The sequence below is a fragment of the Pyricularia pennisetigena genome, chromosome 5 (assembly GCF_004337985.1).
Source record: "Pyricularia pennisetigena strain Br36 chromosome 5, whole genome shotgun sequence".
Lineage (NCBI taxonomy): Eukaryota > Fungi > Ascomycota > Sordariomycetes > Magnaporthales > Pyriculariaceae > Pyricularia > Pyricularia pennisetigena.
Window position 1 is genome coordinate 2,783,748 of NC_043743.1, and position 24,510 is coordinate 2,808,257.

Here is a 24,510-nt window from a genome sequence, read left to right on the forward strand (position 1 = left end):
TTTTGAAAAAATAAACTGGTAAGATATTAGGAATATGGTAGAGACTTGCGGTGAGGCTAGATAAAGAAAAACATGGAAATTACCGGAATAAATATCAGATCACAGAATAATACTTTGATGGTCTTGACCATATTTGTACTGCTTCTACAACGTTTATCCAGCGGCCGCTCCTGTCGTCGGCGTCACCGAAACCAGCAGCTTTAAACTGACTCAATGATGACTACTTTTTCCGAGTCAACAACAATGCATCCAAGTAATATTAATGGCATATGCTCCAGGATTTGGCTCGTTGTATAAAAAGGGAAGAAACGAAAAAAAAAAAAAAAAAAAGAAAACAACTACCTCCCAGCGGCTAAAATCATTATCCAATCATCCATACAAAGTACATTACTGATTTGACTAGCGCAGTTTATCTGCTTGTTGACCCGAGCCCGCTAACACCGTGACATTTTGTGGCTTGGCAGTTATCCCAGCCACAATATTGTTCCACGCGCTGTTTCTTTTGTCCTCCTTACATCGTTGTTCTGGCTGGGGTCTTGCCAATAATGACTTTGTGAATTCCTTGCATGAATACATATCCCCCAGGGCTTCGCTGTGTGCATCTGACTGGTCCACAGCGTTCATTTGTACGCATAACCTCAGTCAATATCGACGAGCTTCTGGCCTGGAGTAGCCCGCTCCCGGCGTCCATCATCCTGGATAACATCCTTCCCATCCACCAAAGAGCTTGTAGGTGGAAACTGCATCCTCCCATGTGCCACCCCTAAACTGCCCGAAAGCCGCAAGCGTGACGGCTCCTCTGACGGACGTGCAGCCAGTGACACGGCATCCTCCAAGACCGCGGTCTTGGATCTGCTCACAGGACCACGGTTTCGCTCCAGCTCGTGCGGAATGGTCTCCTGCCCGGATGGTGTTTTTCTCCTTGCTGCGCTCAGCCCCATACGGCCGCACTGCCTTGTGCCCATCGACGGGCCCGAGAGCTCCGCCCACCACGGGGGGTAATCCTTGAGTCCGACCTCTCGCAATCCCTCGCCTGTCGCCGGCATCGCGTGATGGTAGTGGCACTCAGCACCCCACTGTTCATATCCAGCTATTAGCAAACCTTGTATATATATATAAGTGCCTCATTTTGGGCGAGTATTATTGACTTAGAGGAAGAGTTCACCTTGCACACTCCATGATGACACCAGTAATGGCAGTACCGACGAGCTCCAGGAGTCTTTATCTTTTTCTTCGCCCCGTGCATGGGCTTCCGCATACTCTCACTGCCGAGTAGCTGCAGCCCTCTAGCGGCTGACAGTTGGTCCCGAGAAGACGGCGCTGCAGACACAATGCCTGTCCCAGCTGCCATCTCTACCGAGAGATCACGGCGTGCGTGGACCGAGCTTGATAGGCCGTTTGGCGCGGCTACGAGTGACTCCTTTGATGATGCGGGGGCTCCTCCGGCCGCGGTGCGCGTACCCTGCTGCTTCTCGGGCGGCGCAGCTCGAAGCGACCTGCCCGCTTCGGCAGCCTGCCGTTTCTGCGCTGCGGGCATCTCGGCATCCAGTTTGCGCGGGGCGTCGAGTGCGGGTCGTCCGGGCTCTGTCGTATTTACATAACTCTCGCTGTCGGGTCGCTCCCCTCGCTGCTTTCTCAGCTCGTCCAACGTCGCTGCCTGGACGCAGTCGCCTGGCGTCGTTCTGGCCGGCTTTGTTTGGGCAGGTTTCATGGTGTTCGGGGCCAATACGCCACTGTGACCTGAAAGATGGGATACAGAGCCATGTGGCATGGCTCTCTCGTACACTGACGGGTCAACTCTGTGCAGCCTAACCTCCAGTTTCTCTTCGGGCTGTTCGACGTGGCCCAGGCTGGTGAGGCCGACGGCGTAGCTGTCCCTGAGCGAGCGCGGGAGTCCGAAGATCTCGATCCATTCCTGTTTCATGGGAGCCCATGACACTCGTATGAAGTCAGTCACAAATCCAGCTCTTTGGGTAGCGATGGCAAAAAGAAATAATGCCTAGTGATGGTCGACGCACGGGAAGGATGTCAATAGGTATCATTGGGACCTTGGACTCAGGGATCCTGACGAAGCCGGACTCGGTCTGCATTTTTCTGGCCGGACGGACAAGGTAATACTGTAGTAGAGATGCCATTACGCTCTTCGTGGCAAAGGCCGTTAATGTAGGCTGGTGCTGAAGCTCAATGGTGCAAGGTTGTTGGCGCTGAATATCGTGCTATGAGAATAGATGGGGAAAGATACTGAGGAAGTTGGGTCTATATATTGGCAGCAGTTTTGCTCTGTTTTTGAGCTTCCACATAGCACAGATTATTGTGGTGGGAATGACAAGGCCAGCAGCAGGTGCATCCGACTCTTCAGATGTATCTTATGAGAGCCAATCTTGATGTTTTTGTTTGCAGGATGGCATAGCCACCAGCAGACCCAACACCGGAATCAAAAATGCAGTCAATGTTTCTTTGTCCAAATCAATGCTTTGGCATTTGTTTGGAGAATACCGAGCCGCAAGTTTGCCAAACTTGATCAAGCCCTCCCAATCACTTGGACGTTATTTCCGACAGGTGTTTGTTGGCGGGCTAGAATGCATCCGAAAGGGAAACAAACATATAACCGAGCAGTGGCGCTTAATCAAGCAGATATCCTCTCAACTCTGATCTTGGCTTCGTTCCCATCAATGCAGTACCCAAACTGACGCGGACTGTCGACAAGTTCCACCTGCCTCCGTACCAGACGCCCATGTTTTTGGTTGCCTCCTTCTGCCGCTGTAGGCCCCGTATCAGGACCCGCACCTCCATCATCGGGACTACTGTCCTCGTCATCATCCTCATCGAACCCAGCGACGGGATCCCACTCGCCAGTCTCCCACACGAGCCGCAGCTCCAAGGGAGAAATGCCAAACAGCCTCCCAGCGATGCCCTTGACGGCATACATGTCCAGGGCACGTGGGATCTCCGCCTTTTTCACCAACTCCGCGGCAGCAACGTCCACACCATCCGGAGCTGTCCCGGAGCTCCCCTGTATGCGGAAATCGACCTTGATAAGCCGCCCCTCGAGAAACGAGTGGCTGATCTCCTGCTGCCGCATAACGGCCGGCTCACCGTAGAGCTCGCATAGCTCAGCGTAGCGCCTGTGCTGTGCTAGTATGGGATCCTCAGATCCCTCGGGCACGGTGGCGAGCTGGCGCGCGATGCGGGAGAGGTAGAACATCTCGGCGTCGGTACGCTCCGCTGGCGTGATGGCGCTGAAGTTGAGGTGCTCCAGGCAGGCGACGCGGGCAATGGTGATCATGTATGGGTCCTCGCTGACGCTCCGCTTGGGGGCTGTGGTGGCGGTGGTAGAATCGCCAGGTTGGGTTTGTGATGATGCCGTCCCTCCTACGTCCTGAGAGACTGAAGTGGGGTTCTCGTAGACGGGGTTGTGGGCAAGTCGGAGGGAACGCAGGCCCGGAAAGCTGTCGGGTAAGGCATCTACGAATTTCCAGGTTGTTATGCGGTTGTATGATATGTCGAGGTGGTAGATACTGGAACTGAACACAGGGCCCGGGGTGGTGTCATCTTTTGATGCCGTTGCTATGTTGTTCCCTTTGAGGATCAAATTGCGCAGGGACGTGAGTGTTGACAGCGGGGCGAGATCTGACAGGGAGCTGAAGTCATTAAACTCGAGGCTAAGGGTGGTGAGCGTCTTGGACAGCGTTGCCGGAAAAGGTGCTGGTATTGATGAAATTTGGTTGAGGTCGCAACTCAGTTTTTGTAAAGAGCCGAAGCAGGAAGTGATTTGACATATTTCTTCCCAAGAAAGAAGGGTTTCATCTATAGCTAGCTCTGTGATGTTACTGAGCACCTCCCGAGCAGACGCAAGCCGTGGGCTTTTGTCGAGCACGTTCCAAAATCTGTTTCCATTCAGCCTCAAACTCCGCAAATCGGAGAGCTGAGAGCAGATCTCGACGACGACAGATATGTCAGATATCAAGTTTCGGCTGATATCTAACTCTACGATTCGCGGGCAGGTTTCCTTGACAGAAGATTCATGGTCACTGCTGCCGTGTGGCGAGCACACGAAAGCGATGCGGGCGCCGTCCACAATGACAATGGTCAACTCGTGCAGCTGAGCCATTCGGCGGCGGATCTTGTCAAAGCCGACCTCCTCGGCCACCTTGCCCGAGATCACAATCTCCTTGGGCCGCGAAGCCGCGTCGCCTTCAGGTTCATCGGCGTACTTGTCGCGGACCGCGTCGACAAACGACCTAGGCGGGTCGGATGGCCTCGTCGGGCGCACAAAGGAGGCGGCGGTGGGCGATCGCGACAGGCAGGTGAAGTAGCGAACGCCCTTGTGGCAACCGTCGTGCTTGCCCCGCGAGGGATCGTCCCACTCGACGCCTAGCCAGGTTCCCGATGTGCCGGCGACATCGCCTATGAACCTGATGGTGCAGAGGGCGCCATCGAAGGAGAGTCTTTGGCCCACTTGATGCGTGGAAGCCATTAAGATCGGTATCGGCCTATGTAGGCAATCGATTTGGTCCCAGACGATGAAGTGGGAGTTGATGCAAATTGCTCGAATCCCAAAGATACTCCAACAAGCCAGCGCATACCGTAATTGATTGGCTTTTATCTGCGAACTATTGTGTACAGTACAGTGAGCATTTCTTTTTTTTGCCCCACTTGAGCTCAACTTGAACGCTACAGCAGCATATCAAAAGAGACTTGTTGGCATGTTCAGAGGCAAAGAAGACCTAGAATACAGAAGCAGCAAAAGAATCATAAAAAAAAAAAAAAAAGTTCCTGAATGCAACGATTTTGTCGACAAGCTGTCGCACGTCAACATCCCGACGAAGGATGTCTTTTTCCAACTCAATCCGTCCAAGTAAAGACGCCAGCCAAGGTAGAGAAACCCCACCCACCTTGAAAAAAAAAAAAAAAAAAAAAAAAAAAAGCCTTAATTGGTGGCCAATTGAGATACCCTGGAATGCTCCCAAATCCTCAACGAGCATTCTGAAACCCCATAGAGACGGCCGTTTACCTCGGCCCTGACGGAGGGCATGTACCTGAAAGCATTTGCCTCCTTGCAATGAACTGCTGGCCGGGCATGTGACTCTTTGCTATGACACACCGATCTTTGCGATGAAATTAATCGCCAATTCTTCCTCCTTGGTCTTTGGTTGCAGTAGCATTGAGATTGAGTCTCGCTTCGGCAATAACACGGGAGGAACTAGCCTAAGTCTCGCCCCTGCGACCCTGTTGCCCGACATCGGGACATCCTTGTCCTTGATTGTAAAGGAGGTATGTATGGCTTGATAAGTACCAAAGTACCGACAGAACGTTGTCTATATGCGAAATGGTTTTGCTTCTAGTTAGGATGCGCGGCTATCTTCAATGACTTCATCCTAATTTTTTTTTTTTTTTTTTTTTTTTTTTTTTTTTTTTTTTCTTCAAGTCCAGCCACTTGATGCCCATGGCCTCTCATCTACCTCATCAATCATGGCCGAGGTCAAGGCAGTGTTTGCCAAAATCGGGCACATCATCTCTGCTCAATTGATTTTGATAGCCTTTGGTCTCGCTTGCCTCTTGGCTTATTTTTTCCCACGTAGGATTGGATCTTACCATCCCTAACAACAAACATTTGTAGGCTGGCTAACTAACACACCCCTTGTTCAGATGTCGGTGTCCATGGAGGAACGATCAAGGCTGAGTACAGCATTCTCTTCGGTGCTGTGGGCTTCATTTTTTTGGTCTCTGGTCTTCAGCTGCCTTACGAAAAGCTTCGGACGCACTCGACCAACTGGAGGCTCCATATTATTACACAGGGAATCTCTTTTCTCATAATCCCTCTCATAACTCTTGGTAAAATTTCTCTCCATAATGGTGTTCCCTTACTGCAGTAACTGGTCTAATAGGCTAACATCTACTGTTCGATAGCCATTATCCATATTATGATTGCCGCAGGGAATCTGCAGACAAACGCCATCGACATATCTGTATTGGTTGGCATGATAGTCCTGTCTTGTATACCCACTACTATAGCCAGCAATGTCGTTTTTACCCGAAACGCCGGTAAGAAAAAAAAACGCCTCTGGACTTGATATCGAACCGGACCATGCAAGGAGCTTGGCTTACTGACCCGTATATACAGGAGGCGAGGACGCTGCCGCTATTGTCGAGGTCGTCATTGGCAACGTCTTCGGGGCCTTTATTTCTCCTGCTTTGGTCTACGCCTTCATGCCCAAGCTGCCCGAGTTTGACGAATGGCAACCAGCATCACCAAGCACCTTATCTGCCATGTACCAGAAAGTTGCTCAGCAGCTGGGCCTGTCAGTCTTGATCCCACTCGCGGTCGGCCAAATATTACGTTTCTTCTTCCCAAAGCCCGTGAAGTGGGCTCTGGAGAAGCTATATCTCGGAAAGATATCAACCATCTGTCTTGCTCTTCTCGTTTGGTTGGTTATTTTCAAGCATCTCCTATAGGAGCTCCCTGTTTTGTACCTGGCAAGAGAGATGACTAACCTGATGAGCAGGACAACGTTCTGCGGAGCCTTTGCAACGGGCGCCCTCTACGTGACCCCGAAAGCCTCGCTCATCTTTAACATCTTCATGAACATCGGACTATATCTCTTGTTTACCTTGATCTGCTTTTTTTCTGCAAGACCGCCCCTGGGGCTAGTGACGTGGGCTCAAGGCGCCTTCGAGAAGAAACCACTTTGCAAGCTCCCGGCGCTCCTGAAGCGTGTCGTTGTACCGAAACGCATGTCCAAGGAGCAGACGATTGCCGTGTGTTTCTGCGGCGCCGCCAAGACGACCAGCCTCGGTATCCCTCTCGTCACCGCCATGTGGAGTCAGTCGGACAACCTCCGCAGGGCCTTTGTTCAGATCCCGGTCTTGCTCTACACGATCGAGCAGGTCTTTATTGCCCAGCTTCTGGTGTACTTTTTCAAGCGCTACATGAAGAGAGGCCAGAAGGACTCCGGGACGGATGAGGATACCGTGGCGGACCCTGTGGCGGACTCGTTGGAAGACGCGAGTGAGCCGTCCGTTCCCGCGGATGCTTCAGAGAAACAGGGCACAGAGCCAAGTCTTGTCGATGCTCGAAAGGAGAGTCAGATGGAAACGGCAGGTACAGCTGCGAAATAATCAAAAGCATTTACCGGGATAAGTGGGCTGAATGGAATATGAAAGCGAGTTTATAGAGCCTTGGAGGAAAACATAAGCGAAATCTGCTTGCCTTGCGGTTTCTAGCAAGCTTGAAGGGCTTTTTTCTCTCAATATTGCAGCTTGCTACTTGTTGATATACCTGTTGCGATCAAGCTCTCCAACTATGAATAGCGGGTACCTATCTCGTTTTTTTTTTTTTTTTTTTTTTTTTTTTTTTTTTTTGAACTTTCCTGCCCTCCATGGAACCATCACGGCGAAGTCCTCCGTCCTGGACGGCCGCGTCTTTGCCCAAGGTGTCAGCTACGACTGCTCAAGATGATACGCTCATAACCATCCCGAGTGCCCGACCAAGTCGAATCTGCACCCTGCATCGAGGGAGGGGCTTGGCAGGCTGTGGTGAAGGCTTTAGTAGGTGTGTATTGTACCCATACTTAAGAGCAGAAAATGAGGCTCGATTTCATATCAGCCACGTCTTGCCTGTTCTGCATAGTCCATGAAAAACGCTCTTATCCACTGATCAAAATGGCAGCTTCCATGGTTTCTATGTGTAAACCGCAACAAATGCTATGCTAGATTCACTCCTGGCTGTGCACCAAATCCTCATCAAATACCCTTTTCCACTCGCGGTAGACAGCGTCCCTGATAGCCTCGTGTCCAAGCGACCGCTGTTTACGAGAATAGCCAAAGTGTTAGCTCTTGCTGTGTCTTGATAAGCATCTAACGGCGACCAAGGATGAACCTACCGGATGAAAGGTCTTGGCGTAGTATACCGAGGTATACCTATAGTGCAACATTAGCGACAACAAACCGACAGCAGGCCAATAACAATTGCTCAGAAAACTCACTGTGCAGATGCATCATCGTCACCGTCCACAACCACAGGTCGAGCAAGCCGCAGGCTGGGATCCCTCTGCTTGGCCATGGCTATGTAGCAGACGGCCAAAGCACCCCAATCTCCCGAATCCCTCGCCGGCCCGAGACAGGTATCCGGATCGACTGCCGGGGGCTTCAGGGGCCACGGCTCCTCCTCCACGACCTCGCCACCGTCACCACCACTGCCCCCATTATCTTTGCCACCCACCAGAAAGAACCAAGTATCATCCCTCTGGTAATCCGGCTCCAGCACCCCCGGCTCGCAGAACCGATGACCCTCAAACTGCTCATCGTAGTCGACAAACAGCACCCTCTGCCGGGGCGACGCGAACCTCAGGTTTACAGCTCGGACTGTGTCGCGCAGCCTGGCGTTGACGGCGTCGACGAGGCCGTTGAGCCGCGCCCGTAGCCTCGCCGACAGCTTGGGTCCGCCGATCCACACGCCCAGCGATCGGTCGTCGCAGGCCGAGGTCCGCGCGTCGAAGAAGCGCGCGTAGCCGGTCACGATCACTGCGAACCGCGGGTGCTGTTCCCAGCGCGCCGCGTCGAGGAGCGAGAGGAGCGCCATCTCGAGGCTGAGCTCAAAGGCTGGGCTGTCGAGAAGGTTCGTGGCGCGCCGGATGGCGGCGGCGCAGGTGCCTGAGTAGAAGCCGTAGAAGCGGAATATGCACTGTCGGGGGGGGCAGGAGGTGAGTGTGTTTTGGCAGAATGTTAGTGAGCAAGACAAAGCCCAAGCGTGCAAGTGCTTGATATTTCCTTCTTCTTACCGAATTGATGACATCAAAGAATCCCAAGTCATTGCCGCCGATGGACAGCGTAGCGAAAGAAAGCGGAAGCGAACTGTTGATGGACGCTATCTGTCCGCCCTGGCCGAGCAGATCCGAGGATGTCGCGCCGGTGCAGCTGCGCCACTGAAACACGGGCCGGGGCGTGCCGTCACTGCCGCCGCCGGCGTCCTCCCAGGCCTTGACGAGGTCTCTGTAGATGAGGCTGGTGTAGGCATGGTTCCCCAGCCGACATTTGTTCTCATCGCCATCATATTCGGTCCCGATACCTGCGCCGTACGAGTCGCCCAGCGCTATGTAGCCTATCCCCGGTCTGTTTGCTACGTCTAGAGGTTTGTCGATGGGCTTCTGCGCGCTCTCGCTGTCATCGAACCATGCTGGTGATATCCAGGGTGGAGAGGGCGCAGATGAGGATACAAGTGTGACAAAGACCAGCGCTAGCCATGTGGCCAGGAGCGGCTGCTTGTTCAAGTACATTAGTTATCGGCTTATTTGCGTGCTTGTGTAGGAATTCGCGGAGATTTCTTTTTTCTATTATTCCCCACGCGATTCTTATCGGATGCCGGAACTGTCACCAAAGAGCTTGTCAATGCATAGTGACGTGGATTTTTGATTGGAATCAGGATGGAGAGAGTCGAGAGGAAAAAAACGATAGATGACGCTGATTACAACCCGCTAGCTGAAGCATGCACCTCTGGGCAAGTAAGGAGATGCAGGTCATGTGCTTCCAAATCAGCGGTAAATGCAGGTAGCTAGCTATCGGATTACTTTGCCTGAGAGTTGAGTAAATCGACCTAATTCGAGCTACAGCCGTCTCATCCGAAACGGTGCTTTGTTACTTCAATTTTTTTTTCTATTTAGTAATACAACTAACAGTAAAAAGGAAGCGCGGGGTCGGCTCTAGAAACTCACCTTGGAAGCCCCGATCGAATGGAATACCGCAAACGAAAGCAGGACAATTCATTCTAGTTCTAATTTGCTCCAAATCGCGGTCAAGTGCTTAAAGCCATAGGATGATCGGGACACGCTTTCAAAAACTGGACACTGCAACTTCATAATTACTTTAAAATAAACAAGCATCAAGAAATCCATCACAACCCATCAACCAAGCTGGTCGTCTATTAAACAATAATTTGACAAAAAGATACAGTAAAGCAAAAAGGCAAACCATACAGCTGATTCAACAAAAAACTGTATAGGTTGTGGGTCGGACGAACCAGAAAGGGAAAAAGAAAACCCCCTTTCATGGTTCGTCCCAATACTAGGGGCCCTGGATATCAACTACAAAAAGAAAAAAAAAACGGCATTAGAAAAATAGCAAATCAAGAATAGGCTCGACAGAACCATCATCACTGGCTGCACCCGACTGGCTCAGGACTGCGAGCTCCGGCGCAGCTTATCCTTAATCTTGTGGCCGAGACCCCTGATGCCTTTTCTATCGGGGCTTCCCCCCGTCGACTTGCCGCTGGGCGAAACCGCCTTGCGGGTGGGCGAATCTTCCTTCTTATCCGCTGCCGGCTTTTCGGTGTGAATGCCCTTGTCATGTAGGATCTCTAAAGGAAGTTGTCAGTATCACACACTTATTGATCAAGCAACATGTGCCGGGTACGGCATTTGTAAAACGGTGTTGTGACTTACTCTCGGCCTCTGCGCCAGCGCCAGGATTGGCGGCATCAAAATCACCCCCATCAGCAGCCACACCAGTGCTGCTCATATGCTTTGTCCCCAGTGGCTCTCCATCCTCGTTGAGGTTGGGAGAGTCCTTCTTCTTCTCGGCATCATCTTTGGCGACATCGGCCGCACCATCGACAGGGTTCGGGGTGTCCGTTTTGGCGTCCGCAGGCGAGTTGCCAGCGTCGCCTCCTCGTTCCCTAGCAACCATTTCCAGTGGCTTAGGACCGGGGCCCTTCAGCTTGTCCGCCTGGAGGGGCTCGACATTGTCGACATCATGCTTCTCCTCTTCCTTGTGATTGTCGGCTGTGGTCGCGGGATCACGGACATCACTTTGGTGAGTAGTGCTGTCGTTCTTCATGTGCGACGACGGCTTGTCTCCGGCGGCCGGATCGGCTTCGGTCTTGGTTTCCGTCTTGGCTACCGTCTTGTTTTCCGTCTTGGGTTTGCTCTCGTCTTCAGTCTTGTCGTCTATCTTGATCTTGCTCTCGGCCTCGGTTCTGCTCGCAGCATCAACATTTTCAATGTTGCCGGCATCAAAGGGCTCACCCTTGGCCGTATCTCCTTGGACACCGGAGATAGGCTCCTTCTTTGCTACTTCAAGAGCTGCGGGAGCGTCTTTTTCTTTGTCATTGGTGGCAGTGGTGGTGTTGTTGGTCTCTCCCCAGATGGCCTTGGTGGCCACGCTTGCCAAGCTGTTGATTGCTTCCATTGTTCTTGTGTAATTTGATGTGTATTCTAACAAAGAGTATTTGATCGGAAGTAGTAATAGTATGGCTCAAATTCTGCGTTGGTTAGCACTACACCGCGACGTTGGTTGTGATCGAGAGCAATAGACTTCTTTTTTCGGTCACTAACAGTCAACGGATTCGATAGATTTTATTTGAAAATAGTTTTTAGGGTCCCGAATCTAAGGTTAAGTTTCGGCACAACGGTGGACTTGTGGCACGATCTGGTGGGATGTTTAATCAGGACTCAGACGAAGGTAGATCCGAGTGAGAAAAGAGGAGTTTGGATTATAGTACTTGTTAGGACGGACAGAACCTGGGATATGGGGAGAGCATGCGGTATCTATAATGTAGGAAAAGGGACCATCCATGACCTGGGTCTTAGTCTAGAACAAGGATGGATGGGACGGATATGCTACAAGGACAGGCAGCTGTTGCGCGGAAACATCTGTGGGTGACGTCTTGGTGCAGGGTCCCTTAGCGAATGATGCCACCGAGACCCACTATCGGGAACTGTACTGTGTGTAACTGTTCTTCCTCTCTTGCTACGAAGGAAGGAGGGAGAGGGAGGCTTGGGAGGCAATGCAAAAGAAGGCATGGACCCGCTGGTAAGGCGAGATACTTTAGCGTGGACCAGACAATCCCAGCTGATAAGGCCCAGATAAAAAAAAAAAAAAAGACCCTAGGCTAGGACGGAAATGTATTACTACCATACTTGCATACCTCCACAGGCAAGTACATGTCCTCCCAGCTTGCCTGTTGCATGAAAACTGCTTCATGCTTTTGTCTTTCCCTCCCTCCAATGGGGTTATGGTGGTGGTCGCTATTGTCCTCGTGCACCATTGCTCAACTGGCAACTGTGCACATCCTTTCGACGCATCATTCGCACAACTATCCTTGGAGATGTCTTTTTTTTTCTTTTTTGAAGCTTATAAACCTCAAAATCCAGACACACAACTATGCTTGAATGACGATCTCAGGTGCCACACAGTCTAGGACCCCTTTTTTTTCGAGATGTTGCTACTTGGTTTTGGTCGCAACAAAAACAGAGAACAAAGACCCAAGTGCAAGTGGGCTGCGAGGCATGACGTATGTCTTGGTTTGTATAATACGTCACGCGGGGGTGGAGCCACACACCCACTTGCTGATCCACAACTCTTTTACTTGGCCTGGTCCTTGGGGCGCATCATCAAGTGGGGAAGGACGACAACCCACCCAACAAACACCTGCTGCTGCAGCCAAGAAAGGGGACCGAAATGCTTGACTACCTCCATCCGACGTTTGCCTTAGTGCAGCATCTACCGTAGTGATATCTAACCACCACCCGGCAGTTTAGGATCAGGGAATTCCATGATCGCAGCAAGCCTTGTGGCGCGCTAATGGACACCACCTACCTCAACTTTCGATTTTTTTTTTTGCCAAGCAAGGGTCTCATCCGATGCTCTCCAGGAAGTCGACCTCGGAGATATGAGTTCACAGGTAATGGGGATGGGAGAGAAAAAAAATCTGCAATAAAAGAAAAGAAAAATATCTCATTCTAGGTGGCTGATTGGGTATCAAGGTAAAGACTGAAAGCAAGTATTGCATCACAACGCCATCCCAAACAAAGAAACACCCGGACATGCATCCTTTAGATATGCGCTGGATAACGACAGGCTCAAAGTGGAGGTCAAAAGGACCACGCTGACTGCAAAATTCGCAAATGAACGACACCTCCATCATCCAGCAGCTACTCAACCGCTGTACTAGTATTCCCACCACCAAGGACGATTGTCAACAGCTTGGGATTCCCATCGTTCACTGTGCCGGCCTGGTCTCCACCACCAGAAGGCACAACATCGTCGTACGGAAACGCGTATCCCCTCCTGTCGATGTTGACTTCATGCAGGATGCGCGAGTAGTGGTTTGTCACGGGGTGGGTGTAGTAGGTCGAGATCTGCTCCCCGTCTGGCTGGTTGGAGTTGATGAGCAGCGTAGACCTGTTGAACGCCGCCGCAAGCCTGGCCGCGATGTTCCGGAGCTGCTCCTGGTTGACGCCAGCGGGCGGCGCAAACGCTCCCGAGTCGGACGAGAATATGTCCCGGGTGCTGGGCCGACCAAAGCTGCCGACGCTGCCAAATGCCAGAAGACCGTTGGCCACTCGGCCCTTGACCACGCCCCAGGTAAACTGCGTGTTGACAGTCAGATCGGTTGCCGAGTATTTCTGCCACACCTGGTCGACGTATCCATCGTAGTAGGTGGCAAACAGCCCGCTGAAGAGGTTCATGCCCGTGTTTGGGCTAACGGCGCGCAGGAGCCTGCCTGAGGCGCTATGCCGGATCAGCAGCCTGTCCCAGCCCGCGCCGTCCGATCCGTTCTGCTCCGTAAGCTTTTGAGCCACCGTCGCCAGCCCGTCGGCCGGCATCCCCTCGACCCGCTGCGGGCCCCTGCTGTTGGACTCGAGCACGAGCGCGATGGGGTGATTGACAAAGTCGACGTAGCTGATGTTGGCAAACAGCTCCACCTCGTTGAGGGTGAACTCGCAGAAGCTCCAGTTCAGCTGGTAGTTGGGGTCAGCTGGGTTCATGATGGACGGCTCCACCAGCGCCGCACTGCTATCGAGACCTCTGTTGAGAAGGAACGTCAGGGTCGCGTCCTGCACGAACCAGACGCGCCCGCCCGACATCCGCGGCACCGTGACGGTCGTCGTAGACCCCGGCGGACCCAGCGGGATCGCGCAGTCGGCCTGCAGGGGTTGGAGGTCCGCCGCTGGGCTCGTTGGGTAGTAAAGACTTTTCCCATCGCGCTGGATGAGCACCACGCGCGAGCCGTTGCTGCTGTCCAGGCCCGTGATGTATGCATACACGGCAGAGGAGGCTGTGTTGTTGCGAAGGGCAAAGGGCATGGACTGCGGCGTGGCTTGTATCCCTACCGTGCCGTCAGTCTCCTGAGGTGCCTTTGTGGGGGCCATCAGGACGCCATGCTCTTGCTGATGTTGCAAAACTTCTCGAAGGGTTGTCATGATGACAGCTGACACCGGAGAATATATTACCGACTTGGTCCTTGGATATGTGGTTGTAATTACCCAACTGTCAATGCAGTGACACCAAGTATGTACGGATGGGAACTGCAGGTTTCCAAAAAGGTAAGGTGGGCTCCACTGTAGCCAAAGGTTGAATATCGCCGGTTGTTATAACAGATTTAATATTAACGCAATGTTTCAGAAGAGTGATGTTGGACCCGTACCACCGACTGTAAGTTCGTGGGCAGTTATCTCCCATATTATACCCGCTCGGAACGCGCCAAGCCCTTCGCAATGTTGCATTTGCAAAACTGAATCTGGACCGTTCATCCATCACCTGCTTATCATATTTCCCCCCTGATGACATCCATCCCCTCCCTGGGGGACCATATAGGATGTCATCATTGCGCTGACATGGTGTGTCAAGGTGTGAACCATGCGGGTCCACGAGATAAATATAATGATATCTTGTTTTGATGACAGTTACCTCTGAGCCAGTGAGGGATAGATGGTACCCAAGATGTTTTTTCGAGCTGATATCAGGTGGCAATTGAACAAAACCTGTTCGTCGTATTAATGTCTTTAATCGACGGGGGGGTCCAGCGCCACCAAGTCATGATTTTGATCTTCCAAAAAAAAAGAGAAAGCCTACCCAAGATTCGGTACTTGGAATCTGGTGGCGTTCTTACGTCCCTTGCATGGTGTTTTGGAACCCTTGCAGGATCTTAGGCCCAGATATAAGCGGCAATAGCAAAGGAAGGAGAAAAAAAAAACCAAACTGCCGGGTCACTGTCTCTCCCTCTTTTGTCATCAAATGTCCGCAGCAGGTGGCACGAGCATGGTCTCAGACTCGGGACCGTGGTAGGATGAACAATTTAGGGATCTTTTATTGTTTTTCCCCCCGCAAATTACCAGTTCGTGACTTGTGTATATGTTTCAGTCTTTTTTTCCGGGGCCATCGCCTAATAGGATGCGAACTGAGCAGAACGCCGCCACGTGGAGAGCTCATGGAAAACGGACGGAATTTCTGTTTGTTTCATCCCCCTCTGGTTCTCCTGTAAGTAGACAAAAATAGTCAAGTGGTCCCCCGGGGATGATGTCTTGGATGTGTCGGCTGGACACAGTGAAGTTTGGAGATTGAGCGGGGGACAGGTCTTTGAAGGGGGGCATGTTGGGTTGCCGGCACGTGATGCCCCTAACAGATGCTATTACGTAAATAGGCAAGTCACTCTCTATTTCTTTGTCTCTCCTCTCTGTCAAAACAAGAGAGAGAAAGAATAATATGCTGTCTGATGTGAAAGATTTGGTGGTTGTGTATATTGGTGGATAAACATCTCAGAATATCTAAACGACATGGCCACAGGATTGGTTCCCACTAATCCTGCCTCCTTGTGCCCGACCCTTGTGGCACATCTTTTTGATCTTTCCTTTTTACCTCATTGAACATCACAACCAAAATACGGCAACAAGCAACAGGTCCCTCAATACGCATGGTAGCACAGCAATCTTCACCTACAGAAGGTAAACAATATCGTTAGTACATATATTTTCTAACTTGCAGCCATGTCTTGAGTTATGTGGGAATATTTATTAATTTACCTTCTTCCGGGTTGTGGATGCTTTTGTCTTTTTCGGCGTCCCCTACGGTTTGAAGTTTTGTTTCCGTTGGGGGAGCTTAGATGGCACCAGGCTTTGGGGTTGCACTCGGAAGGTCTTTTAAAGGCCGGATCCAGTTCGGATTTTTCGCCGACGTTTGTTCGAACGGGGCCAGAACCCGTTTGAACGGAAGGTAGTTGTTTTTGGAAGAGATGGTTTTCCGCTGCTTGACACAAATTAAACTGAAAGTAAGAGATAGGCAATAATAGAGGATAAATGGAAAAGACATGTGGAAAAGGAGAACAACAGTGCCAAAGGTGGCTAGCTTACTTGACTTTAAATATTAGAAAGTGCAGCATAGTAATAAGGTCAAAGTTAGACAAATATTGTACAGATCCAAAGTTTTTAATAACTAATATATATCTAGTGACCAGTTATACTTAGATTGCATGACCAGCCCACCGGGTATTTTTTTGTTGTCGTTTCCGAGATTCACGGTCATTAAATTGCAGGTTATTTCTCACAGTACATAATAATATTTCGCAATGTCGTTAACTGCAGCTTGCTGCACGCTCAAGCCTCTGAAATTTATGCCTGCCGCGTCTGCACCTTGAACAACGATGGAAAAGATCGTCCTGGGTATCACAACACCCCTTCCCCCAACTCCGCAAAGTAAACAACAGTACAAAAAAAGTAACAACACGCTTCGTGACCATCCAACCAACGCCGGAGAACCCCCTCGCCAAGACACGCACCGAGGAAAACCTTTCACTCACCAGAGCTCGGAACAGAAACCCGTGAAGAGCAGCGCCGCAGCCACAAACAACCATGATACAGCGTTCGCGCCAGCAGCCAGGGATTTTGACGCCTCAAGCCCACCCGTCGACACCGTCTGGTTGTTTGTCATGTTAGCCGCGGTGCTGAACAGGGACGGGTTCGCGACGCTCACTCTCTCTGGGATCTGGCAGACTGCCCCCGGGGCGGCCGCATCGTGGCACCTTTTCTCCCAGTCCTGCTTCCTGGCCTCATTCGACGAGTTGAAGTAGGCTCTGACGTAGGCGACGGTGAGCACGGCGTCGCGCGGCGGCGGGCCCCCGCTCCACAGCGCGTTGCCGTTGCTCCAGTGCTGCAGGATCAGGTGGCCCGGGTGGTCGGGGACCGCGTCGCCCGTCATCTCAGCGAGCGCCTGCCCGTCGACGTAGAAGATGACCCGTCTAGGTAAAAAGTCCATGCGGTACTCGTGAAAACCCCGCGTCGGGTCGAAGGGGAGGTTGATCTTCTTGAAGTTGCCCGTCGCCTGCGCGTTGTAGCCCGCCTCGAGAGCCGCGCGGGACTGCAGGACTAGGTTGATGGGAAAGATGTTTTTTGAGGCATCAAACTCCTGGGAGAGGAACTCCATATCGATTTCTTGCGTATCATTGTAGTACTGAACATTTTTGTCAAGTTCGAGTCCAGTTAGCAAGCACGGGTTTGTCGAGTTTGGGTTTCTTTTCTTTGTCTTTTTTGTAGCATAAGTCAAAACACACCAAGAGATACGACTTACCCAGAAGAAAGCTGCACATGTGCCCGGGTCTCCCGTGAGCTTGAGGCCAGCGCGAAAGGAGCCCCAGAGAATATCGCTCCTCGCAGAGTCGAGCTCCGCACTCGGAACCATGTCATCAACCAACTTGCTCCTGACGATGAGATCCAGACCGGCTGGCTGTCCGTTGACGCCAGTATCAACCCGAATCACGCGACTGCTGCGCGCGGGATTGGGCACGATGTTGTCTTTTGAGAACACCTCCCCAAACTGGCCTCGAGCACTCTCGCTCGACTTGTTCCATGTCTGGCCCAGCCAGTCGGTGTTGTCTGCCAAGTGCGTGAGGTGCGCAAAGTCCGTCTCGAGCAGATCTGTGAATAAAACATCGCCATTCTCCCTTGACACTGGGCTGGCATAGCCGCATTCGCAGTCGGCCTTTGTCATGCCCAAGAGCAGCATCATCAAAATCGCCAACTGAACGAAATGTGAGCTGAGTGTGAGAATCCCATGTGCACTGCACGCCTTGTGCCATATTGTAGCCATGGTTCTCGTTGCCGCCATTGAACATGACAGACACTAGTAGAGTCGATGATCTGCAGAGGCAGGATTTAAAGATAGACAATAAGAGATAGTGAGGCCTGGATCCTGCCCAGGCAAAAAAAAAAAAAAAAAAAAAAAAAAAAAAGAAAAAAGACCGAAGAAAATCGCTAAGCCCAGACCTCTCTGTCCTGGTGGTTATGCATAAAAGTGACTTGAGGCGAAGGAGTGATTATAAGCTGACATCAAGATGGCCGTTTGGCAACACGAGATGTTCGTAAACCCCAAAAGTGTTGACAGGAAAAAAAAAACGAGAGAACACAGTGATTTACTGCAGTGGAATAAATGAACGTACTGATGGCTACAAAATATGGAGAGGCGGATAAGAGGCAGCAAAACAATTAAAAAAAAAAAAAACAGTGACAGCAACTTCACTTTCCGGCGGCCGAAGGAATCGATTATAAAACAACCACAAGGTGACTGTCCTTTCTTGGCATTTGTCCCACCATCTGCTCCCCTCTCTCTTGTGTGACAGCCCCTTGGCACAGTTACGTTCTCGCAATGCCATTCAGTAAACATTCGGGTTAAGACAAACGCACGACCGTTGCTGCCGGCAGAGCTTAGAGTGAGTGCCCCCCCTCTCCATCTGAGCCGCTATATCTACAACCATGCTACCCCATGGGAGAGAAAGAGTAAGCTACGCTTGTCTTTCTTTTTTCGTCTCCGAAAGCGCACGTATTTGGCCGATACGAAATAAATTAAAACACCGAGGGTAGGACCTAAGCTACGCTAGTCCAGTAAAGTCGTCGCGAGCCGTCTCGTAATTGTCGGGGGATGGCGGTGGCACTTGTGTCTGAAGAGAGAGAGAGAGAAAAAAAGCCTTTCCGCCCATGTCATTGCTTGCCGGCCTTATGAGCAAAAAGTGACATTTCTCCCGGAGAAAAATGATTTTCAATTCGTAAAGGAATCACCCTGGGGTTGCGTCAGCAAAGCCACCAGCAAATAAGACAGATACTTATAGAGAATGATAATTGTTGTTAAACGTAAGCCGAAAGAGGGTACAGGAGCTGTGATTGATGCGAGCGAGTGCGCTGGGGTGCCAACATATTGGTTATTAGGCTGGCCAAGGAAACCTCTTCCATCGTTCCACACCAATGTGTGCATCGACATTCTGAGTTGGCCTCACCACAAGAACCCATGACTTTTTGCGTTTCCTATCAACTAGACTAAAGAGAGATGTTATGCACTAACGCCAGCGCTAGCTAGCGCGACCCCTAATTTATACTGAGGGCACGGCACCATCTTAGAAAACCGTGTTGGAGAGAATGCAGCAACATTGTCCTTTGTCAGTCAAGAGTCCTTCCCCGCCACTCAAGCGAGCAACCTTCATTCACAGAGCGCTTCTAAGCCGAGGTCCACTCCCGAAGCCAGGCACGTTTACCTCTCCAGTAGTCAAGACATCTTGCCTTGGCTGATACAGTACATCCTACGCAATACACAAATATGGCAATTTCACATTAGAACAAGACATGGATACAAAGGCATGAGTGGCGTCTGATTGCTATAGACGCATGTATGCAGTGAAAGTTTGCTGATCACAAACACACAGATCCCAATGAAGCAAAAGTTCAAAATGACAACCATGTTTGACAGCAATTTGGTCATGGTTTAGACTAAACGAGGCATCTCGTTGTCATCATGATGTCGAAAATGAAAAGCCTGAAACAAGAGCATGCATTTCGGCACTCCCTTAGGCCCCAGGCGTAAGTAGGATGTAATAATTGCGAAGTGTATATCGAACAAGGTATCAAGGAGAGAAAAGAAACGAGGGAATATGTTGCAGTATAATGAAAAGCAAAAGAAAAATAAAGGAAAAAGGAAACGAGAGAGGACCCGAAGGCGAATATTAATATGTGAATAAGGTCGCCGTAGCTAATGGGACAAGCAGAAAAGGAGACCTCCATATGGACCAGCCAACAGTTAGTGTGCAATATTAGGCGCGCTAAGAGCGCAGATTCCCTCTCCTTGGGAGCCTATGCGAAACCAATTGACCGACCCTGCCCTGGCATATTGCCCGTGACCAACAAAAGATGTAACGAGAACGCTGATATGCAGACTCCAGGAGAGGAGATTTGAGAAAAGAGAAAAGCAAATCAAGGAAGGAAAAAGAGAGAAAAAAAAATAGAAACAAGTTGGCCAATAAAGCCAACATGTAGAGGAGAGGAGACGAGAAGAACAAACGCAAGACGCGAGAGAGAAAATAAAAAGAAAAAAAAAGCAGAAAGAACGACAACCATTTCTCCCTCTCACAACCAACCTTCCACGACCCGCACCCCCAAAGCCGAGAGAAAGTTAAGCGGAGAAATCCAGAGGTATATGCCTGGTATAAATTCCTACCCCAGCTAACAAAAGAAATCATCACTTCGTATCGTTTTATTAATACACGCTGTCTTCGTCGGCACCCTGTGACATCTCCGGCGTCGAAACATTCGACGACGCCTCGACATCATCCACGTAACCGACTAAGGCTTGCGAGTGGAGGCGGAAGGATTCACCCATCAAACGTGTGATTCTGTATGCAAGAAAGTTTAATTAGCATTGTAAAATGGGAATGATCAAATTCAGAACCAGGCAAAGAACTTACCCCCAAACAACCACCTCATCCAGCATCGAGCCCCACAGGCGGGCGACAATAGAGCTTAGATGAGCTACATAGGACTCGTCAAGGTCCTTGTCAAAAAGCTGGCGGATCTTGTTGTACATGGCTAACTCATCGTCGGTGGCAGGCTCCTCGTCATGTTCCAGACGGTAGAGCCAAAGACTGAGGATAATCATCATGTCGAGTCCGCACAGAGGATGTTCTATGCTCCACTGGGTAGGCGATGTGCGCGCCACCCAGCGGACACCCTGCAGAACAGCCGTTTCAATGCAGTTGAAGCACTCTTGGATAACCTTGAGCATCTCAGTTGTGCGCTTGACCTTGTCACGGGCACTTGACATAGCCGCAGCAACCTCGTAGGAGTCGTGGTACCGCAGTGCCTCTTGCACGGCCTTCAAGTCAACCTCCAGGCGGGAACGCGCATTGCGGAACATGGCCTTGGCGTTGAAGAGCAATGGGTGGCCCTTGTGAGGCGCACTCAGAGGTACGGCGACTGCTTCCGGCTCGCACAGTTCCAGGGACTTCTCCCAAGTCTCCAGAGCGAGCCTCAGCTTGTACTCTGTGACAACATCCTGCAGAGCCTCCGGGCTACGCTTGTGGTACCAAACCTCCAGGAAGAGTGCGTTTATCATGACACGAGTGGCGAACGCGCTGTACTTGAGCATCTCACCCTGGAACAGATTTTCATGCGCCTGCATGAACACCACCGTGTGAGAAGCCTTAAGCTGTTCTTGCCAAGCAGCCTCGTCTGAGACCACTGCGTTCCAGAGCCCTTCCGTCGACGGTAATTGCAAGTCCTCAAACTCATTGAACCCAATCGCAGGAGTGTGGTTGTAGGTCAAAGTGAGCAATCCGAAGAAGATGTAAACCGCATAGTACGTACGTCTGCAGCCTTCGTCCTCAATCCACTCGGCGCGAGAAGGCAAGCGTGTCTCTCTGGCCTCTTGTCGAAGCTTCAACTCATAACGGTTACCAGACACCATGTTGGCCAACAAACTCTTGATGGAGCAAGCCCACTCAAGACCCTTAGGATCACCACTCCAACTGGCAAATATCATGTTGAGAAGCGAGCTCTGCATCGTCCAAAGAGGACATTGGCGAGAGCTAAAATTCTCCTTGTTTTGCAGGAATTGATTGACAAGCACTTTGGATCCAATATGGAGAGCGTAGGCTTGATCTTGATCAAACGCATAAAGTGCACCAATGGACAGGACTGCGAGCAGCAGAGGAGACGAGACCTCGGTGGGCTTAAACGATGATGGATGCAGGAACGGCAGATGGTGATGGAACAGTCCGAAGTAAGTGGCGAGGTAGCGATTCAGCGAGGGAAGATTTGGTAGGCGGAAGCCGTCTGGGATAGCTTGTTCACTGTCACTTGTGCGAATGTTATCCAGTATCATGTTGCGCTCTTCGTCACCGATAACCTGAGGGGCTTTAAACCCGGCCATGGACTGGGCCTGATGGGACTCGACTGGACTGTGAACACCGCCATGAGCCAGGAAGGGTGAGTGCGGAGGAGCGGGGGCTGAAGATTGATAACCTGTCAGTTCTGCGCAAAATGCTGTTTGGATAATCAAAACTCACCATTTAATGTCGGAGTACCAAGAGGGGGAAGCTGGGCTGGATGTTGAGCAAGGGATCCGTTGAAATTGGGCTGGGACTCAAAAGAGCCTGACGCACTCGACGCGATGGAATGGGCCTTGGGCTCTGCCACCGCCTGAGGCATGAAGGTGTCCCACTGTGGAATAGCAATAGGCCCAGAAGGAAAAGACACGGGCGAGTCCATCATGTTTGCCCCGCTCTGCGGATACGCGGCCCCAGAACTGCCTTCACCGCTATTAGCACGCATTGCGGCGGTAGCTTTGTGATGTAAGTCTGCAACGAGCATCGCTGCCGTCTCCACGTCGAAAACACCTTCGCTGCTGGCTTCGATCTGTTCCAGGGCGGCCGCATCTATGCCTATCGGCTCCTTGTTGGGTGTCGCAACAGCTCTAGGCTTGGCTCCACCACGACGCTTTCCATCGCTGTGCAGAGGAACTCCGCCGTCTTTCGCGTGAACAGTGCGATCATGGCGAAGCAGTAGATCACGACGTACGAAGGTGCTGCGGCATTTCATACACTTAAATGGTCGCTCCTTGGTATCTGCAGGATTTGCATTCCCATGTTAGCTATGCACCTTGTGTCTGAGAAAATTATACCGACGCCGTGACGTGCAACGGCATATGGGGCGAGCTAACTTACGAGACCTCTCGTGACGACTCCGATGCTCACTTCTACTGAAGGCGCGGTTGCAGAACTGGCACTTGTACTTCCTCTCCGGTGCGAGTGAGGTTTTCCGCGAGGCCGGCGCCGAGGCCGCATCTGTAGGTATCGCAGCTACATTTGCGGCAGGCATTGTGACGACGTTGCTGTAGTCGTTTGTCTTTTTTTTTTTTTTTTTAATGTCGTGATGGGCTTTATGGTATAGCCAATAAGTGGCAGGAATCCGTCAAGTCGTTCAACAAACCGTTCGACGGAACTGTTTTCACGGACACCAGCTGCACGCGCGGGCAGAAAAGCGACAACGGTCCTTGGGACAACAACGACGTCGAATGGAAGACACCCGGGAAAAGAAACTTCGTAACCCCCTCAAAGAACGATCGCTGAAATCGCCCGACTCCTCGCTCGCACTCGCTCCCGTGGGGTTTAAAGCGTGTCTCGTTGACGTTGCGGGGCGATGTTTGTCATTGGCGATAATGTGCTGCCGGTCATGGATCGAGATTATCCGACAATTGGGTGGGATCAACGGCCCTGGCCGTGTTTAAAACAATAAAAATATGCGTGTGGGCTGAATGCGATCCTGTCTACGTGGGCGAGACAAGATGCTGGCGATGCGTTGGGTTTTTTTTTGGGTGGTGGGATGGTGAGTGGCCGTTTGATGTGTCGAACGGGAGGATTGATGAGAGGGGTTGGAAAAGAGAAAAGAGAGAAAAGTTGAAGAGGGGAAGGAGGTGGAAGGGAGATTGGAGGAAATCAAAGCTAGGAGGGGCGGCCGCGCCGGGGATTCCTCTACTACTGGACCAGGGTGGAAAGATTGGTGGGGCTCAGAGCTTCGAGGTCGGGTGGGTCTAGCGTACATGTCAGGGCAAATTGGGATTCGCTCGGGTTTGTGCTTTTGATGGGCTGCTGGTTACGGTACGTGGGCTTACCCTAGCTGCTGGCAGGCTGGTCATTGCCAGTTGTCCCCCAGGCTTCTAATACTACATTACCAAGTCCTCTGCTATTACAGCGATGGAAGTATGCGGTCTGCTTTAGGGAGGGGCAATTATGATCGGTTAACTTGATGCATTACGGATATGAAGTCCCGCTGATTTACACGAGGGCCTGGTAATTACGGAGTGGTTTTGGGGAACGCTGGATTTGGCTGGCTCGCACATCATCTATTCTTGGTCATCGTGGATGGTTTGGGACAGGACCGCGGGGAGAAAGCAACAAGCCAAAAATGGATTGGGACCCGCGTCCGTCAATTTTACGTAGTACGCCCTCCTTATCCACCAGGCAGTCAGATTTTTGTCACTGGAACCATCCAAAAACCGTGTAAGGGATGAAAAAGAAAATATGTTTGAGTTTTCTGCATAGATAAGCCAGCAATCGTCACCTTTCACAGGTTTCCGAGGCGAAACAAAGAAAACAAAAATAAAAATAACGCCCAAAGTCTACAGCTCAACCGCTTGTTTGCTCCTAACAAAAGATGAAGTGGGTGGGGATTTGAGACCAACAAACGTACTCATTTTCTTTTGTTACTCTCCGTCTTCCCGGCAGACGTGCAATTGCCCCGCTTGTGAATTGCGGGAAGGTCGCGAGGTCCATACTGTACAGTTGCAGTACTGGAGAACGTGACGCGCGCCCATAGAAGCTCCTTGAAAATGAGGGGAAGAGCTCGAAGTTGGAGAGGAGGGAGGATCTTCGTCGTCAGAGGAGCTCGCGCGCAAGTCTCCTGCATGCTCTCCGCATTAGACTTG

At 51.2% G+C, this 24,510-nt stretch overlaps 8 protein-coding genes across 8 annotated transcripts; 1 reads left to right on the forward strand and 7 right to left on the reverse strand.

Annotated features, from left to right (window-relative positions):
* Positions 1-638: 638 nt before the first annotated feature.
* Positions 639-2,135, reverse strand: PpBr36_08770 (uncharacterized protein; the record flags this gene model as incomplete). Its single annotated transcript, XM_029895895.1, has 3 exons — positions 639-1,076; positions 1,166-1,915; positions 2,019-2,135. 3 exons carry the CDS (start codon positions 2,133-2,135, stop codon positions 639-641), a joined length of 1,305 nt encoding a protein of 434 aa, XP_029747298.1.
* A 491-nt stretch (positions 2,136-2,626) lies between these two features.
* Positions 2,627-4,477, reverse strand: PpBr36_08771 (uncharacterized protein; the record flags this gene model as incomplete). The annotated part of the gene is made up of 1 exon (XM_029895896.1): positions 2,627-4,477. The coding sequence occupies one exon, from the start codon at positions 4,475-4,477 to the stop codon at positions 2,627-2,629; it is 1,851 nt and encodes a 616-aa protein (XP_029747299.1).
* A 995-nt stretch (positions 4,478-5,472) lies between these two features.
* On the forward strand, positions 5,473-7,119 carry PpBr36_08772 (uncharacterized protein; the record flags this gene model as incomplete). Its single annotated transcript, XM_029895897.1, has 5 exons — positions 5,473-5,578; positions 5,650-5,835; positions 5,911-6,045; positions 6,125-6,428; positions 6,507-7,119. 5 exons carry the CDS (start codon positions 5,473-5,475, stop codon positions 7,117-7,119), a joined length of 1,344 nt encoding a protein of 447 aa, XP_029747300.1.
* A 596-nt stretch (positions 7,120-7,715) lies between these two features.
* On the reverse strand, positions 7,716-9,275 carry PpBr36_08773 (uncharacterized protein; the record flags this gene model as incomplete). The annotated part of the gene is made up of 4 exons (XM_029895898.1): positions 7,716-7,805; positions 7,884-7,920; positions 7,986-8,683; positions 8,781-9,275. The coding sequence occupies 4 exons, from the start codon at positions 9,273-9,275 to the stop codon at positions 7,716-7,718; spliced, it is 1,320 nt and encodes a 439-aa protein (XP_029747301.1).
* Positions 9,276-10,169: 894 nt separating this feature from the next.
* On the reverse strand, positions 10,170-11,181 carry PpBr36_08774 (uncharacterized protein; the record flags this gene model as incomplete). Its single annotated transcript, XM_029895899.1, has 2 exons — positions 10,170-10,351; positions 10,437-11,181. The coding sequence occupies 2 exons, from the start codon at positions 11,179-11,181 to the stop codon at positions 10,170-10,172; spliced, it is 927 nt and encodes a 308-aa protein (XP_029747294.1).
* Positions 11,182-12,926: 1,745 nt separating this feature from the next.
* On the reverse strand, positions 12,927-14,198 carry PpBr36_08775 (uncharacterized protein; the record flags this gene model as incomplete). Its single annotated transcript, XM_029895900.1, has 1 exon — positions 12,927-14,198. One exon carries the CDS (start codon positions 14,196-14,198, stop codon positions 12,927-12,929), a length of 1,272 nt encoding a protein of 423 aa, XP_029747295.1.
* Positions 14,199-16,566: 2,368 nt separating this feature from the next.
* Positions 16,567-17,874, reverse strand: PpBr36_08776 (uncharacterized protein; the record flags this gene model as incomplete). Its single annotated transcript, XM_029895901.1, has 2 exons — positions 16,567-17,220; positions 17,338-17,874. 2 exons carry the CDS (start codon positions 17,872-17,874, stop codon positions 16,567-16,569), a joined length of 1,191 nt encoding a protein of 396 aa, XP_029747296.1.
* A 2,412-nt stretch (positions 17,875-20,286) lies between these two features.
* Positions 20,287-22,904, reverse strand: PpBr36_08777 (uncharacterized protein; the record flags this gene model as incomplete). Its single annotated transcript, XM_029895902.1, has 4 exons — positions 20,287-20,422; positions 20,495-22,034; positions 22,094-22,651; positions 22,751-22,904. 4 exons carry the CDS (start codon positions 22,902-22,904, stop codon positions 20,287-20,289), a joined length of 2,388 nt encoding a protein of 795 aa, XP_029747297.1.
* Positions 22,905-24,510: the final 1,606 nt, after the last annotated feature.